An 18,994-nucleotide genomic window follows, 5' to 3' on the forward strand; every position below is an offset into this window, starting at 1 on the left:
GTTGCTTCAATCTTTTGAGATGAATGAGGGGCTGAGGCTTTTTGGCAGACAATATCTGGGACCCATAAAACAACTTGCACAACTGAAAAATTATGGGACACTTAGGTTAATTCTGAAACCTCAGAAAAATAAGTGTTCATTCAGGAATTATTCAAAACTTTGCCTGAGTTGGGATACTTCCACTTTCCTACAGCCTGGCCCTTTCCATCTTATCTTTACTCCCATCCTTGGCTTTACTGCTCAGGCTTCTCATTTCACTCTCAAACACCTCCCTAACTTAGCATTCCCTATTCAGACTGTTTATTTGATCTTAGTTTCCATGTACCTAGTAGCTGCCCGGATCTGCCCTTGGCCACACACCAGTTAACTCCTGTCTTCCCTTCCAGTCTTTGAATTTTGTGTATACTGATTCAGCTGATATTATTTTGCCTTTGTCTGTTGCCAAAATCCTATACTGCATAACAGCCTTTGTACATCAATCTACCTCCCTGCTCTTCACAGGTCTTGCTCTTCTTTCTTCTGTATTTAAATGAGGTGTCTCTGTTTCAAATCAAATGCTGAAAGAATGGGGAAAAAAAGCTTGCTTGTTTGCATGCAGTGTAGACTCAACTCTGCTACCTGTAAGCTCAGCTGGGCCTGATGTCTTAGGTTTTAGCTTTTATATTTTTCAAATCCTGTACTGCTTAATGTGCAACTCTGAAGTTTTGTGTGGCCTGTTAGCTGCTGTTCTTTCATGCTGGTTAGACATAACAAGCCTCTCTAGGTTTGCTCTTCAAGGACATCAGACCCCAAAATGAGTAAACTAAAGCCTAGATCGGTGGCAAACTTTGGGTAATTACATCATTAACTGAGGCTATAATTGGAGAATTAACCCTCATATGCAAATGGACCAAGCTTATAAAAGTGTGAAGAACCCGTGACCCAGGGTCCATCTTGAGTATAGCCTTTTGACTGCCCAGGGTGTACCTTTGAAGGCCCTTCAAATAAATACCTACTTTTATTCTCTTATTTTTGTCTAGTCTCTGTTTTTAGGCAGCCACCTCAAGGCATCAGGCCTAAAGCTTTAAAGACAGAATATGAATTAAAATTTTGATGATCATAAGCACAGTAAAAATCCTATTTTTAACATAAAGGATGTCTCTGCTATGCAGTTTTCAAGTCTTAAGCCTTTATGAACATTAGTTTTTGGGGGGAAAAAAAAAACCAGAAAAAAAGATCATTTTTTCACTCAGCATAGGCAAAACAAAGAATATCCTCCTTTTTCTTCAGAGATTGAAGATCAGGTTTTGTTTGTGTTTTTTATTCGCTTATGTTGTCGAATGCCTCCATTCAAGATTTTCCAGAGTAATGGATTCCTGCACAGGACATATTTTAATAGTTTTCCTCATTATTACAACTGGAGCTGTCAGATTCTCTGTACTAAGCTTAATACCTTCACTCAGTTATTAAATGCTCAAGTAGGTTTTGGTTTTCTTTTTTCCCTAAGATGGCTTCGAAATGGAACTGAAATCGACGTTGAAAGTGATTATCGTTTCAGTTTAATAGAAGGAAGTCTGATCATCAACAACCCCAGTGAAATGAAAGATTCTGGACAGTATCAGTGTTTAACTACCAACATGTTTGGCAGTATTTTAAGCAGAGAGGCCATTCTTCAGTTTGCATGTGAGTAACACTTTTTATAATACTGATAAATCAGACCTTATATTTCTTGTTAAGGCACTAAATTGTAATGTGAATATGTTACACAAGTGACACTGACATTGTTGGGCTAGGATCTCAAAATTAGAAATAAAATACTTAGCAGGAAAATGTGATTTTCTGTAGACTTGTTACTTTAAAAATAGAACCACCAGGGAAAATAACTCTAGTACATGGTCCCAGATCCCAAATGCTGTATTTTAATGACATACTCGAATACTCTGCAGTGATGTATTTCACTCATTGCTAGTTTCCTGAAACATCTGTCATTTTGCCACATTTCTCAGCAGGAAAGAAAGAACAGTAAACTTAGGAATAGAATGGGGTAAAGTTCCTGTATATCTGTTGGATAGTCTGCACCTCTATATTTTTTTATGTATATATGTATATAAATATATATGGTTTATGTCTGTGTTTTTGCATACATATCCAATGTACTTTCATACATTATGAAACTGAAGGGGTTTTTTACGGTCATTATGGAAACCAAAATTGTCTTAGCTTTTGAAATTTTTCACTACAATATACTTTTCAGAAGCTATCAACAGCTCATAATCCCAAGTAAATGCTATGGTCTATCAATAGCATACTCTTTTTCAAACGTACTAGCAGGAAGAACTGGGCCAGGATTTACCCTCCAACCCTAATTTCCCTTAAGCACTTTATAGGAAGGCAGCCAACATCATTTTATTAGTTTATCTAGATAAATCTTACCATGAGTGGCTTTTAAGAGTAGGGGTGCAAAAAGAAGTCCATCCTAGTTTCTCAGATCCCACTGAAAATAAGACATTACCATGAAACATGAGGCAGATCTTCAGCTGGAACAGTGGGTTTAAGGAGAAGTTGCCATCTGCATGTCTACTAATACATCTGGTGTTGTCAAGAACTCAGCAGATCTAGTGTGAAGTCTGATTCTCCCTTAATCCACCCCTCCCTGGTCAAGTCAGACCTCTTAAATCTATTGCTTAAGTCTTATCTGCTGCAGATTTTGTCAAGGTGTTTGTCAAGAGATCATGGCACTATCCACCTACTTCTGAGCTGGGAGGAATAATGATATTTGTCACAGTTTGCTCATGCCAGGGCAGCATGTTTAAAACTCTAGGCATCACAAGAGTATCACAGTATTACTGGACGTCAGTCTTAAATGGAGCTTTTGAGAAAATTCTGCTGCATTTTATCGTTTAGACAAGAAAACTACCCTGCAACAAATCTCTTGTTTAGAGAACCCAAAAAATGGTAAATATACATAGTTCCAGGTGTCTGAAGCTCAGATTTCTGTTCTGAAAGAGTAAGTCTAAGAGGTGCCCATTCAACCTCCAATTGAAAAAAAAAAAAAATAATAATACAGGGAAAGTGAGAGCTTGATCTCAAACAGCAGAAGGCCTATGAGTTTCAATAGCTACATCTACAGTTCATTCAGGCCCCCATGTTCTTATAATTACAATCTTACCTCCTCCAATAAAATAAATTTAGATAAAGTAAAAAAAAAAAGAAAGAAAGAAAGAAGAGATTAAGTTTAGTGGGCTTATTTTCATTGGATTTTTTAGTTTCTATTATCTTACACACCTACTTTTGCAGGTATCAAAATTATTACATTGTGATGTTTGGAATGTGATTTCTGTTCATGAAAGTATTTGGAAATTGTAATTAAAGTTTCTCAGTAAAGTTTAATGGAGGAGCACTGTCTGGGAGTGCTGAGGTGTAGTAAATAATGCTGCAGGACTTGCAAGAGAGAAAGGGCTGCTATAAGGACATGAAAATCTTTTTTAAATAATAGAGTAATAACTGGTTGAAATTCTTTTAGAAGTTTGTGAGAAGAGCAATTTCAAGTTCAATGTGTATTTGTAGCTCAATTTCAGTGTAGCATGACCCTCTCTCTTCCACTCTTGATTTAATACTTCTTCAATTCCCTGACCTTAAATGATTGGTGTTCATGTTGAAAAAATATTTGCATTATGCAACAACTCAGATTTTAATGTTGTTTAAATTAATTAATGTTTAATGATGTCACCACAATGTAAACTCATACTACCATATCAAAAGCATGTATCACTGAAAAGTTGTAAGTCAGATCCAAGGGCCACCTTTCCCAGTGCCTCACCACCTTTATAGTGAAGTATTGCTTGTTAATAGCTGGCCTGCATGTCTCCAGCTGTTTTCAATAAGACAGAAAGTAAAGCATTGAAATAGATTTTTTAAGGAAAGGTTCTAACCTTAAAGTAATTAAAGTAATTGGTGCTCTGCAGTTTTACTGGGCTCTAATGGCTTGAATGGTAATCTATAATCCCAAGGATATATCAAAGCATTTCTGACTATGAGATGTAGAGCTACTCATAATGGCGTTCACTTTCCCTTTCTTTGCTGAAAACCATGGATTCCAAAAGCTTAGAAACCTACCACTTTCACAGGAAAAAACCCAAAAAATTAAGCTCATGGATTTGTTTATATGCATGGGTTGTACCTCTGTGGAAAATAGTTATAACTTTGCAACTTGAAAATTCTTCTAATTAAAAAGAGAAATGGCATGCAGCCCAAAAGGGAACAACAGGCACCATTAACCAAGGCCTTTGACATCATCTTATGGAAAAAGCACATACTATAAGGTGTCTATGCAAAAATATCATGAAACCTGAAATAGGAGAGCATGTGTGTGCCACTGACTCTTAGTTCTCTCACAATTCCATGGCCAAAAACCCAGTTGCTATGGTTATTATCATGTAGTTCAGCATTGGAGATGCATTGCAAATATAAATGTTCATGTACTATAATGTTTGTATATGTGTGCACAGTTAAAATAGGACTTTGAAGTACTTACGCAATTTCTTTGGGTTTGAAAGAGAAAGACATATAAAGTGAACATTATTCTGTATATGTTTAGACATAATACTTGAAATAACCCACTCTATCACTGGTTTTTTTTATGGAGTAAAGCTGAAGACCAGTTATGGGCAGTTAAAGGTCTGCTTGAAATTTTAAACTACCACATCAAATACTTATGAAGATTTAAACTCAATCAAAGGTCTCTCTTTTTTTCTTCTTTGCATTTCCTATGATGTCTCATGCCCAAGGTTGTGCTGGCTTATACTATTTTAAGAAAGCAAGCAAAAATAAAAAAAGAAGAGAAAGTATCTCATGCTGTAAATGAAATTAGAAGTATATTTTTTCAATAAAAACATAACCTGATGCAAAATTGAAAAAATATAGGTTTCAGCTTGACTAAATCTACCTGCCTTAGTGCAAAACAACTGCATATATTTGTATGTGGTTCCACAGCTTCTCTTTGGAACAGTGTCCTACAACTTTGGCTACCACAGTGGATGTATTTTGTGCTTACCTTTGCCACATGTACAATCTCTATATTCCATTAGGTCACAAAACAAAATTGCTGGCCTTTATCTGTGGGTCATTCAACCTTTCACAAGCCTACCATCTCAGTGATATTTACAGCCTGGGCTAGAAACCGGAAGAAGTGGTAGGGGAAAACAACTACTCACCTGTCATTTATAGAACTCCTCACTGAAATATTATTAATCCAATTGTCACTGGCTTCTTTGCATCATTTCCTTTTTTCTCTTACTAAATCTATTTTTTCCTTTAATCTACGGAGAAGAGTATTGATTAGACACAATTTCAATGTCCTTTTCTAATGGATGATCCACAATAACTGTCCAGTGATGTACAGAATAAGAAGTCACTCATGATGTAGACATACAAATCAACAGTTTTCTGAGGAGACAGCCTGTGCACTGCCCATTCCATCACAGCACACTTCTGTCAGCCTTTTAATTGACTTCACCTACTAAGAAATGAGCTTAGTGATCTATGTTTCCTTCTTGCCATCATGCTCCCTGGACACATTGTTGGGTATATTTCATAATTTCCTCGCATTAATTTTTTAGAAGTTGATTTATTTAAACCTTCTAAACATGAGAAAAACCTTTGTTTCTCCTGTTCATTTCAGAAGATGCAGAATTGCAAAACGACATTACAATAGCAACATTTTCTTCTAAATCATATCAATCTAAACAGTTTTAGGTACTATAAATGAAAAGTGATAACTGAAGTGAGAAAAGAAATCAAAATACAAGTAGTTATACATTCATTTTCAAATATGTCCCTGATCATCCTGTAACACACTTTTAAGTTTGTCACTGCTTTGCTCTGAAAGCATCACAGCAGCATGAAGAATGTTGCTATGTTAAAAGTAGCTACAGCTGCAACAGTGACTTGCGCTACAAAATTTTTGGATTATTTTCTTCATTATCTCAACATGCCATTTTAAGAAAATGTATGCTTAAAAGACACCTGAAAACTGCATGTAAATGCCAGAAAAAGTAAATTGTGTGTAGAACTGTTTGCATTTTATTCATAAATAATTTATTAATTAAAGAGTATCAGATTCACTGAATCTGAAATGAATGTGAATTTGTCAAACTCTACTAACAGTTTCAGCTGTTGTTTCCAGCCAGTTTCCCACATAAATGTTCAAAGCACTTGCACATATCTACTTTAAAATTCTGCAAATTTAGCCCTTTCTTTTGTTAAGAGGATCAGAAAAAAAAATTAACTGAAACATATATATTTTTCATATAAAAATGTTGAAAAAAACCAAGTTTTTAGTCAAATTAGAAGTCTGGAAAAATGAAACTATTTGAATTTTAGCTGTGGTGATACCTACTTTGTTGTTTATAGAAATATTCGACATATATAACTGAGTTCAATGGTGCAAAATGCTAAGAACTTTGGCTCTAGTCTAAAAACACATTTCATCTTAAAGCATAATCCTTTTGAAGTTGATGGGGTGATGTATGTTCTTAAAAAACATGAGGCTTCCTAAAGCAAGATTTGAAACAATCTGTATGGATTTGTTGCCAATGTCATCATGATAGACACGTAATAGGTTAATTAAGCCTTCTGTCACTAATTTCTTGATCCTTTCTTCTTAAAGTGAATAAATACCTTAGAATAATAAACTTTATTACTTAAAAATCGCAGAACTCATTATAACTCCTTTTAAGCAGCTTTTCTCAAAGCACTCATGCTGGAAAAGGTAGATCTTTGTTCTCTTCTGTGGCTGTGGTGAATCTTCAATGAAAATTTGCCATCAACCTTGCTTTACATAGGTGGATCCAAGTCTGAAAGCAAGTATGGAAAAATAAATAAAATAAGCAGCTCACCTAAAACTGTGAAGACAGCATCCACTCTTTCTGAAAAAAATGGCAAAATTAATGAATCTTTATCTTGTTCAAATTTCCAAACAAATCACTTACTATTGCCAAACAGTAAACCTTCTGGGATTTCAACTGTATTCGGGAGTGCTATCCAGTGAAAGCTCTGGGAAAAATATACTGCTTGTCTTCTGGAACTCCCCTTCCACAGCAGGTCTTCAGAAATGGTCTCCTGACCCTATCAACAGTGACTTGTCTGTAATAGCATTAGGATCTGCTCTGGTAGACCTGCTCTCTGTTTCTGTCCCTTTAGTTCTGCTTTTGAAGCTGTCTGGAAGTTGCAGTCAATTTCCATTTTTCGATTACTACATCAGCATTTAAAGACCAACTACCTTGCCTCTCCATTAGATCACTTTAAAGAGCCAAGGAAACCCAATCCTTTCCTGTCTACAAAAGCAGGTATGTTTTTTCATCAAGAAAAGAAGACAGTGGAGAAATTTTTATCTTCTATCTGTTGTCTCAAAACAGTATCCTGTGAGTTCCAAAAGGGGCTCATTATGCTAGTAAAATAAGCATTCCCTAGCACTGAGAGCAAATCATATGGAAAGGTCCACATCCATAATTCTAAACTGTTTTACCTTTTAAGACATGGAGTACTTCTAAACTCTGAGAACAGCCCCTAGTCAATTCTGCTAACACCCAAAATGTGACAAGAATTGTCTTGCAGAAGGTTGTGGTCCCATCAAAGAGTCCTGTGGACTCTTCCAACACAGTGACACTGTCCATGATGAAAATCCAGTGCAGGAGATTATTTCTTGATACCTTTCACTCTACCAGTATAGATAAAATGTTATTAGACTTTCTTTGTTCTCCTGATATTAGACTTTCCTTGTTCTCCCAAAAGAAGTTGGTTCCTCTTTGTCCTTACAAACAACTCACTCATTCCTTAAGTTCAACCACTTGAATTTTCTGTGATGAAATCATACATGACCTCAGCCTGAGAGGGACATTTTGACAACATCAAGAAACAAAACGCAGGAAGCTCTAATGCAGAAAATATTTTTTTCTTATTTAGAATTAACATTTATCCTTTTGCATGAAAGTACTAAAATGAAGGCCGTGTGAAAAGCTGAGGTCAGACCCCAGATTACAGACATCAATACAGTGCAGATTTGATAGTCATTAGAATAAGTTACTAGCTTCAGAAAGGGGTATCAGTTCTGGATGTTCTCCATTGAGCAACATATATTATCTCATTCCATTTGAATTGCACATAGGCATAACTTCAATCTCATTGATCCTCATATCCATCAAACACCAAAAAAGTTATGATTATTTCCAAGTATTCAAATGGAAATGAGATTTATTAATCTTGTCAAGTTCATTTATTGCTACATAAGTTTTGATGCCAAAAAAAGTATTCTGAGGTTTAAGTTCTGCTTAGTCTTTTACTCTAAAAATGTACTTTAAACAATACATTTTATATTTCTTGTTCTTTGGAAGAATTAATAGAAGTCAGTCATGTAGAGAAGCACAGTTTGAAATGTAATTACTGCAATCATTTAAGGATGCATAGTACATCTACAGACTTCTCATTTTAGCGCTGTGCATTTCTCTGCAGGACTGGAAGGCTGGTGTTTAACCTGCCCATAACCTAGCTCACCTATCTTTCACAATCTAATCTATCATGCTAATGAATCATTAGACTTGGCATTTAAATATAGATGACAGTAATTAAGAGTAGCATTACTAAAAAAGAAGAAATTTTAAAAGGTTGAAGGAGAATTTTGTGCCAAGACCAGACAATACTTTCTAAATTTCCCTCTGAGTTCTAGCTCAGATTCACTTTTGGAAATTACTGTGTCATCTCTCTACTTACATCCTTCCAGGTGTGGCATATGGTGGTGAGTGCTACTGTACCTTCTTTCAAATGAAAGGTTTTACTTGAAATTTCTTGCATGGTATCTGTAGTGCTACCATGGCATTCCTGCCCTCATTTCTCTCCCTCCTTTATCCTGACATAGATGTATTATGGCTTTCCTGAGAAACAGATCAGGCTCCTGATCTCATTGAAAAGTAAAATTGTCTGACTGGTTATTCTTCTGCAGGGCCACAGTTACCTGTGGTAGTACAAAAGAAAGAGCAGCACAAGCTTGGGAGGGAAGAAGAGAGAAGTGGACAGGGCATTTAAGCTGACTTAGGAATAGCACTCTTTATAAAAGCAGTGAAGTCACTTTTGATGATGCTTTGGAACTCAGGGAGGAAAACTTCTAGGAAAGAGTTGAGTTCTGTCTGAGTTAATAACGCTGAATAAGAGGTATGAAATTTAATAGAAGCCTACAATAAATGAAGGAGATTGATCATCAAGGAAAACATCTGGAAGGCTGTGAAACACATGGACAAAATGAGAATTAGAAGTCAAGTTTGCCTGACAAAGGAAATGAAAAATAATACAGATAATTTTTTTTGTTAGATTACTAAAAATTAAAAAGAAAAGATGGTGGGATAGAATTAAAGTTAATTTATATATGACCCCAACTTCAATGGCCACCTTTGGTTTTCTATAAGGACAGAGCAGCTTATACATCTGTTTTCATATGAAGCATGAGATACCAGTAACAGAAAATCAGGCATTCACTTTGGGAATGGGAGAAGACAAGAATGTAAGAGTCAATCCACACTTTAAACAAACTAGTTCCAATATCCATGAGTTCTATTCATGAAATTTAGTACTTCAGTGACTAGACTTCACAAGAGTGTGCAATTCCAAGGACAAATTGTCTTTTGTCCTTCTTGATACTTTCATTAGTGTTCACAGCACAACTATTAATTAAATCTCCTCAAGTTGCCAAGATGTCAACATGGAAGTTGTATTATCAAATGAATAATTATATATTTTATTTATAATGTTTTGCATTCAAAATCATGAACCTGGTAATATAACTGTTGATTTGTTTATAATTTCTTGTAATTATTTTGAGAACAAAATCAAAATAATTTCCAAAAATAAATTCTCAACAGTGACAACGATCATATCAAAAGCTTTTTCAGACGACCACCATGTGATGATAATGTCAAGTACTGTAACATGATAGTCTTAAATTCTGTGAGGTTGGGTAGTTGTGCTATGCTTGCCATCAGCAGCCAGCAGTTTACAATTTCTTTTGTACTGGTTTTAAATGTCAGATGTTAGAAGTTGCTTTCATAGAACATGGTATATATTTTAAAAAGAAGCAAATCCTAAAAAATGTAATGTAACCTGTCTCCATATACAAACACACCCACACACCCACACACACCGAGCTAAACAATAAAAATCCCCCAAACAAGCCTTTTAATTAGGTTTCAGCCCTATATCTCATCAAGCATAAAAATATGCAAAAATGTCCTCAGGATTCTATAAATATGTAAATCCTGAGCCCACCCACACACCTACCACACTAATTAAAACAAAATGTATTAAGTCAGGAATTTATATACTGTGTGTCTAACTACACATTAAATCTCACAGTAAATTTTATTAGAGTTGCCAGGTCAAACACCCAAGCTACAGGATGAAGGATTTATCATTGTCTATGGAGTCTGAATTTTGCCTTGGATTCTGGAGTCCTGAAATATAGATTTGTCACATAATTTTCTTTTTCTTCTTTTTTCTTTTTTTTTTTTTTTTTTTCATTTTAGACCCACTAGACTCTTTCAGGTCACAGAAGAATTACTGCTCACTTACTGAACAGTATTCCATTTTCTCTTGTTCAGTGCCCAGCCCCCTGCCTTCATTAATTCAATCTATTCAAAACCTACTATGCAGATGAAATTAATTTCCTCAGAAGCTTTTTATGGTGCTCATCATTACAGCATCTAAATGCTTCATGCACATTAATATGCTTATTTTTACAGTGTTCCTGTGAACTGAGTAGTTATTGCTATCTCTTTTTTATAAATGGAAAACTAAGACATGAGAGATTAATGTAAAGTATCCAGTAATGTGGGGAATTGTACACGAGCTCAAGGGGAGCTGGTTTTCCCAAGTGCTTAGCAGAGCCAGAACTGATCAGTCTCCTATTCATCACTCTGACCAATCTTTTTCTCAGCCTTTGTATCAGTCATATCTCAATCCTGCATCTGGTTTCTGATCTCTTTCCTCCTATCGATTAGGCTACTGATCTCATTTGCAGTTTCCTTACTTACTGAAAGCATCTGTTTGATCAAAAATGATAGTAGCATCTTTCTAGCTCTATTTTAGTCTCAGTGTACTCATTTTGCTCAATTGACTGCAGCTCCTCTGTCTCACATTTCCCACTTCCAGGCTCCTAAGCTCTCTTGCCTTCCTTGTCCTTATTCAATACCTTCTATAACATGATTTTTGCTTCCATAGCCTGCTGCATCCTTAAGAGACTAAATGGACGCTTACTTATTATTTAACTAAAACTGAGAGTAAATGAAACAGAATCTTCTAATGGAAAGATTTTGCCATCTTAATCACAGTAGTTGCTGTCTGTGGTGTTTATAATAATGGGTGGATTTCTTGACAGTACAAATATCCATTGGCAGAATATATTTTTTGAATTATAATTTTTTTATATATATTCAGTCTAAATAACTTACATTGCCATTCTATTAGCTCTCATATGCAAAGTGGGACAAATCTTTGAATGGCAAATGGTTACAGTACATTCAGTAGGAACTTCTACTGATAATTCAGTGTTTTCTCTTTTAAATTATTAAACTATTACTGCAGATCACTTTATAATGAAACAGGTGCCCCTTGGATAAATTTCTACCTGTAATGGCATTTCTATTTAAATGCTTTCAATTTATAAACATTTTTTCTTACTATGAGACTTCAACCATCTCCTTCACTCATTAACAGAGATTAACTCTGACCTGTGTTTTGGTTAGTGACTGCAAGACTTTGAGATTTTAAGTCAGCCTTTTTTCAGTCATATCTTCTGAATTCCACTGTCTTTTTTTCCTGTCTTTGCCTATATTCCTCTGTGGTTCACAAATGAAAGACTATTGCTCCATTGAAATGAAACCGTAAGAAATAGAGAAAATCTTAGCATATGATCATCACTAGCCATGATGTGCCACAAATGTGAGAAAAAACTCTTTTAAAATTTTTCTTTGTTTCACTGCTGGTTATACAAGGCCTGGTTACATGTAGTACTCCAATATTGGGAAATGGAACTCCATTAATCTGTAATTAAGTCTTAAAAGTGTCATTACCTCATTAAAATCATATCTGCTAAAAAAAGTGAAATTATCATGTATAAAATATGTCAGTGAATGTAAAAGTTGAACAGAAATATTGGTAAGAAAATAATAGCTAGCTGAACAAAAGAAACTAAGTATTTTCAATTCAAGATTGCCTTGTGGCAATCTCAACAGAGGAGCCAATCCTTCAAGTACTTTATCCTGCCCAACACAATTGCCAGCAGTTCACTCTAAGGCTCTGGAATAGCATTCAGGATAAAAATCTTTGATGTATATTTTGATCAAAGTTCTCTAAAATATAGAGAGTTCTGTACTATGTGAAAAAAGGATGTTTAAATACTGGGATACCAGTTCCACAGGAGATTTAAGCACTTCTTTTTTTCTTAGTCTAAAATTGGTCTTTTTTATTATTTCTTCCATGGTAAAATTCCAAAGCAATTTTGGAGTCAGCCAATGAAATATATTTTTTTTAATAAAATTGAATTGTTTTGTACACATTGGTTAAGAATATCCTGTTATAGTGAAGTAAAGTAGTTTTTACAGCTGTTTGAGTACTTAAAATTTGACTTTGTACTGTGTTATACTACAAATATAAGAAATTCATATCTATATGTAATGTGTATATAGACATGACAAAACTTGACCCAGTACTGTCAAAATTAAAAGCCTAAATAACTATTTTTATGTATAAGAATGGTAACAAAATACTGAGGCAGAACTGCCACTTTAATGATCTTAATATTTTTTTCTGAAAACTGTGACTGTAAGTCTTTAAAATTCTGTTCTAGTTATTCAGTTGTTGGATTGGAGTTACAAGAAAATAATCTAATAAAGAAGGAAAGGCCGCAATGAAGTTTTAGTGAAACTGCCACTGTTCATCTAAACTCCCTCTATCTCTTCCACCCAGCTCTTCATACAGCTTGTCCTTAAATAGATCCACAAGCAATAAACCATCCTTGTTCAGTTTAGCTACCTGGTGACAAAGGCATGCACATTCTGCTTTATTATACAGACCTACAGCGAAACTTGCAGCCCAGAAGCTTACCTTTATTTCCTGTTATTTTGTATACACTCCTAAAATACGTGACCATAATACTTTTCCCTGAAGTCAAGATTTCCATAAAAGAGCATAGAGTAAGAGAAACTAGAAACAGAAGAGGCAAAGAAAAGCTATCCAAAGGCAAAATCTGTGGACTGTTTTAAATGAACTTTTTATCAGACCAAAAACATGAAAAGAAACATGCTTTACAAAGGTCATTTAATAAAGGCAGTAAACTACCATATAAAATTATTCCCACATTATTTGAGACCAAATTTAACTGAGATTTTTAGGGGACTCAGATCTAAAATATGTATAAAATTTGTTGAACCTTGAAGAAAAAGGAATGAAATCCAAGTGTTTACCTTCACAGCATCACAGTTACCTTATTAAATTTAAATAAAATGTTTACTGAAATAAATTTAAATAATTCATGGAACTTGGACTCAATGATCCTTGGTTTTATGTTCTGACTTGAGATACTCTATGATTCTATTAATTGAATAGAGGTAATTAACATGGAATTGAGGTAATGAGCACTTTAAAAACAGAGTATTTTAAGGACTTGTTGCAGTCATATCACGGAATCATAGAATGGTTGTGTTTGAAGAGACTTTAGAGATCACCTAGCTCCAACTCCCCTGCCCTTGTCAGAGACACCTTACACTAGACAAGGTTGCTCAAAGCCCTATCCAACCTGACCTGGAATACTTCCAGTGATGGGGCATCCACAGCTTCTTTGGGCAATCTGTTACAGTGCCTCAACACCCTCACAGTAAAGAATTTCTTCTTAATATCTAATCTAAACCTACCTCCTTTCAGTTTGAATCCATTCCCCTTTGTCCTATCACTAACCTCCCTGGTAACGAGTCTCTTCCAATCTTTCCTGTAGGTCTCTTGTCATTAATTTTCAAAACAGTCATATATTGTCTTCTAAGGTAACACATCACAGAATCACAGAAACACAGAATCACAGAATCACAGAATAAGCTGAGTTGGAAAGGACTCAAAAGGTTCTACGAATCCAGCTCTTGGCCCCGCGCAGGACCACCCTCAAGAGCCACACCATGTGCCTGAGAGCAGTGTCCAAATGCTTCTTGAACTCTGTCAGGCTGGTGCTGTGACCACTTCCCTGGGGAGCCTGTTCCAGTGCTCAACCACCCTCTGGGTGAAGAACCTGTTCCTGATATCCAACCTAAACCTCCCTTGACACAGCTTCAGGCCATTCCCTCGGGTCCTGTCACTGGGCACCACAGAGAAGAGATCAGTGCCTGCCCCTCCTCTTCACCTTACGAGGAAACTGCAGACTGCAATGAGGTCTCCCCTCAGTCTCCACTTCTCTAGGCTGAACAGACCAAGTGACATCAGCATGCAGAATAAAATGGAGAGATCCTTACCAGACAGAATTTTTTTTGAGAGTACATGTGTTTTTCTAAGTATTACTTTTAGACACATACCAGTGCATAAAACTGTGCATCTCATCTTTCTAGGAGTAATACTATTTGAAAATAATGATTCCTGACATCAGTTGTTTTGTACATCCAGTTGTTTACAACCCTATCTAATAAGCTTGTTTTGCAGTTATTTCACTTTCTGCAAAAACATTTGAAGATCTGTAAAAAACATAATGGTTTTGGGTTTTTTAAAATAGCCAAGCTTTCCAGATCAGTTACAAAGACTTCTTATCTTCAAACTATATTAATTTAAAGCCTAGCACTCTGTGGCAGTGCATTGCAATGATGGCAGCATTCATCAGTCTACTTCACTTAGTCAGGGCTGCCAAGTTTTTTCCTTTTTTTTGATTTTAATCTTATGAGTATCCCGAAGTATGATGAGTTTTCTAGGATATTGCTTATGTGTTCTTGCTTATTCTTATCTCAGTTAATGAAAAAGAGTTGAGGCAAGTGAATCAGTCACTGATGCATAAAACCCAAACCAAATGTTTTCTAAAAGCAAGAAATACTGTTTGCGGCTTAGCAGCTGAAAAATCGGTAAATTATGTCTGTCATAGAGTTCCATGCTCTCACTATTGATGGTCTTAAAATGCTTTCATCCACTTTAACTGATCCTATTTCCAGATAGTAATTATGACTGATGACTTTTAAGCAAAGACTGCAGATATGTCTGTTGTTGCTATGAAAATGCATGCAAACTAGGTCACTGCTGCAATATGCTGGAATGTGAGTCTTCATTTTGTGAATGTTTTAGAGTCTAGAGGATTTACTTCTGGGTTTGCTCAAATCTACCTTAACACTGAAATGAAATATTTATGCTGGAGTTAGTACCATCAAGTGGTCATTTTGTTTGACAAATTGAGTCACCTTTAGGGGAATTAACAGTTTGTGAGCTGCAAACTCGTTTGGGGTTTTGATGCACTGTTTGTTGTGAGCACCACAATATTGGCACACATGGACCAATACTGGAACAATGACACAAAGCAGCTGGAAAACACATTCTCCTGAACCAACGAGGGTGAAATAACAGTATCAGACTTCGGTCCTGGATTGAAAAAGAAAGATTTCTATAGAATTCAAGAAGGGGAAAACAAACATCACAGAAACCATTTTCCATCAGTAACATGGCACTTTGAAAAAGCTTTTGCAAATGTCTTTTCACTATGGGTACATCCATATTATCTTAATTTCTTTTTTCTTTTTTCATTCAAGTGATTTGCTCATACAAATTCCTGGGAATGCCCTGGTAAAAATAAATAAGTGGGCAGAGATTAAAATGCAAATAATTTGTATATTAAAGAAATTTCACTCTCTTCAGTGTTAGCAATTATTTTCTGTGTGCAAAAGAGACAGCTGAAATCACATTTGACATTGATTTTTGTGCTGGTTTGGACAAATTTGGAGGAAAATATCCTCTGATAGAAGGCAGGTTACAACCAGCCCTCTCCCACCAGGTTCAGGAAAAAATAAATTTTCCTCAGAGGAAAGCAAAAGAGATAAAAACTATTTATTTAACAAACACACAGGAAAAGGGTAATGATGTTAAATAATAAAACCTCTCGTTGTGGAGAGAAACCTGGGAAAATTCAGAGCTCTTCTGTAGATAGAGTCTCTCTCCTCCTCCTCGGAGCTGGGTCGTGGTGGGCCCACCTCCAAGGCCTCAGTGGAGAACTCTCCCGATGTGTTCTGATGTTGAAACAGTCCAGAAGAGAAGGGGAGAAAAAACAAAGTCCCAGGAAAACAAAGTTCAACTCCAACTCTCTCTGGAGAAAAAGGCCAAAAGCTGGCTGAAGAGCAAGTAGAGTGCTTCCTCCCGTTCCTCTCACCACCGCAGGACGCAGAGAAGTGTGTGTCCTTGAACAAACTGCTTTGAAAATTTGCTCGGTTTTTTTCCTCTCCCCCCTCTCAGGCTCAGTTTAAAGGCACAGAAAGGCACAAAATTAATTTCTGGGCATGGAGCAACGATAGGGGATACACATCATAAAGTGACCCCAAGACAATTTTCAAGATGGAAGCCAACAGGCAGCATCTTGAAACCTGGCTCCCAAATGAAATCATTAGCGAACATCTCACATCTCAGTGTTTTCTACACTATCACATCTGTGGCACATGCAATCTGGAATTTGTATCCATGGCTTGTTTTGCCATTAGAAGGGCCTTATTTGCTGATGTCATGTAAGTTATCTAAGGTTCAAACACCAAGGCTGTGAAAGATTTATGTGCTGTGATACCTAAAATTAGGTTCAAAGTAATTACAAAAATGGTATTTTTTATATACTTTACTGACATTGGCTACAAGTACTTACAGTACCTACAGGAGCAACTTTACATTCACTGTTTGTACCTGTCTGATAGTAAAAGTTGCAAAAAGTATAAAAATCTTTTGTACATTAAGCATAGGCATTTTGAAAAAGGACTATAATAAAAAGTTTACAAGTTTCAGTGTTTGAATTATAGTGCAGCAAAGATGATGTTTCCACTTCAGCTCTTTAAAATACTGCTTGAAATGGGAATGCATTTAGGCACTTAAGGTTTGATTTATAAAACTTCTATTTACTTTTATGTGGGTTCTTTGCATAATTTACTTGGTAAAAGTAGAACAGTTTTAGTTTACATAAATCATATTATTCTTTTCCTTTTTCATGGAAACTCTTGTGGATGCTATCTCATCATTCTTATTTCAAGAATGCATATTAAGATAAAAAGGGTTGGAAGGTGTGAAAGAACTGTGGTAATCTCAGACTCCATAAGCAGATTGCACTATATATATTGCAATATATTTTATTTAAAGAAAAATAGTGGAAACAATGTACAATAACATGCAGAAACTAGACTTGCCTGGAGAAAGGTAAGACAGAAAAAAATAGTTCCACTTGGAAACCATGTGTTTGGTCTGATCTGACACTTCCAGGATATTCATACTGAACGTCTTGCTAGGTGATTTTTCTATTTTTTGGACATAGATTTTTAAACAAAATAGTGCTAAAGTACCACTCAGGACAGCTTAGCTGTCATCTAGTTTTCCAGTGATCGTTACCCACAAGAACTGTGAGTAAATGACTGAAGTATAAGTGGAAAACCAATTATCACTTCTGTAATCTGTGTTCCCAAATTCTATCATTTTCTAGATTTGGGTCAGAGGGGAGAATATTGTTTTCCATTACTACCTTCTGGGTAATAAGAGGCCAAACACAACAAACTGAGAGCCAATTGTTTGAGATAACATATAAACATGGTAAATGAGATAGTGGTTCTGTTGACAGTTGGCATGCAGAAAAATGAGGTATCCAAAAACTATTTTTGCCTTCGTTTTACACTGGAAATTTCTCTTCTCACATCTTTTGAGTCCCAGAATCTCTAGGCAGGTGTCATAGGTTAGCAAGCATAGTCCCGGAAGGGATGTCCTTGCTAAGGGGTGCTCACAGCTTCCTCTGGGACCTGACAGAACCTATCAGCTGGCCAGTTTGAATATGGACAATTCTCTAAGCCACTTAAAGTTGTGACCACCTCTGTGATCCACACTTAAGAATAGACAAACTCCCCCTCCAAGCTCTCTCTCATTTCCGGCGCTGGGACAGGTGGCTGCGGGCCCCGTGTGGGGGCCAGCGGGCCCAGCCAGGCCCTGCTTGGGCCAGGCCGGGCCGGGCCACGGCCATCCTGGAGCCGATGGACCTGTTCCACCCGTGGAACACCCCCCCCACTGCCTTGCCGTGGGCAGCCGGAGCGGCTCGGCTCTCCCCCCTCTCCACTGCAATAAGAAACATTCAATATTCCAGCTGCAAAGCTGCAAGGCCGAGGTGAGATTAACCCTTTTATTGCTGTGAAGAGCTGAAAACCTGAGGGAAGAGAGAGAGGAGATGCTTAAAGCTGAAATTCTGTTGTGAAGCTATGATATATCAGAGTATCCCATTGTAATTCCATGAAGATATGGGGGGTGGAGTGTTCAACTCGTAAGCAAAAGCACCTGCACTGAGATAGGCAGATGCTGACGCAGCTGTAATTTCATGAGAAGTTTGGACAGGGAGAGATGGACCAGATGAGGACTTTTGCTCCAAACGGGAAAGAAGAAAACCTCAGTCCCTAGAGATGGACCAGATGAGGACTTTTGCTCCAAACAGGAAAGGAGAAAACCTCAGTCCCTAGAGATGCTCCCAGAGATAGTCCTAACAACGAAGATGATGAAGACCCTTTGCTCCCAGGGAAGGAGAAGGGCCTCTGTTTTTGTTTCTGAACAGCTCAACCTTAAAATTGTACCCCAAAAAACTTCAAGAGTGGACCCTCGAAAGCAGTTGCGGGAAAAGCTGCAAGTCAGGGGAAGGGATTCACATACGAGTAGAGACTCCTCTTCCTAAATGGACTGAACAAAGTTATTTGGAAGTGGGCGGCTGTCTCGTTGTGATAATGTTTTCATAGCACGAGCA

General features: G+C 36.6%; 1 protein-coding gene across 6 annotated transcripts in view; it reads left to right on the forward strand.

The window, feature by feature from the left end:
* Positions 1–18,994, forward strand: part of CNTN5 (contactin 5) — a 618,861-nt gene that overhangs the window by 390,340 nt on the left and 209,527 nt on the right. For all 6 annotated transcript variants that reach the window (XM_048294601.1, XM_048294603.1, XM_048294606.1 and 3 more), the window contains one exon: positions 1,487–1,662. In XM_048294601.1, coding sequence (XP_048150558.1) covers positions 1,487–1,662 — 176 coding nt within the window. The remainder of the gene's footprint in view (positions 1–1,486; positions 1,663–18,994) is intronic.

Source organism: Corvus hawaiiensis, chromosome 2 (assembly GCF_020740725.1).
Source record: "Corvus hawaiiensis isolate bCorHaw1 chromosome 2, bCorHaw1.pri.cur, whole genome shotgun sequence".
NCBI lineage: Eukaryota > Metazoa > Chordata > Aves > Passeriformes > Corvidae > Corvus > Corvus hawaiiensis.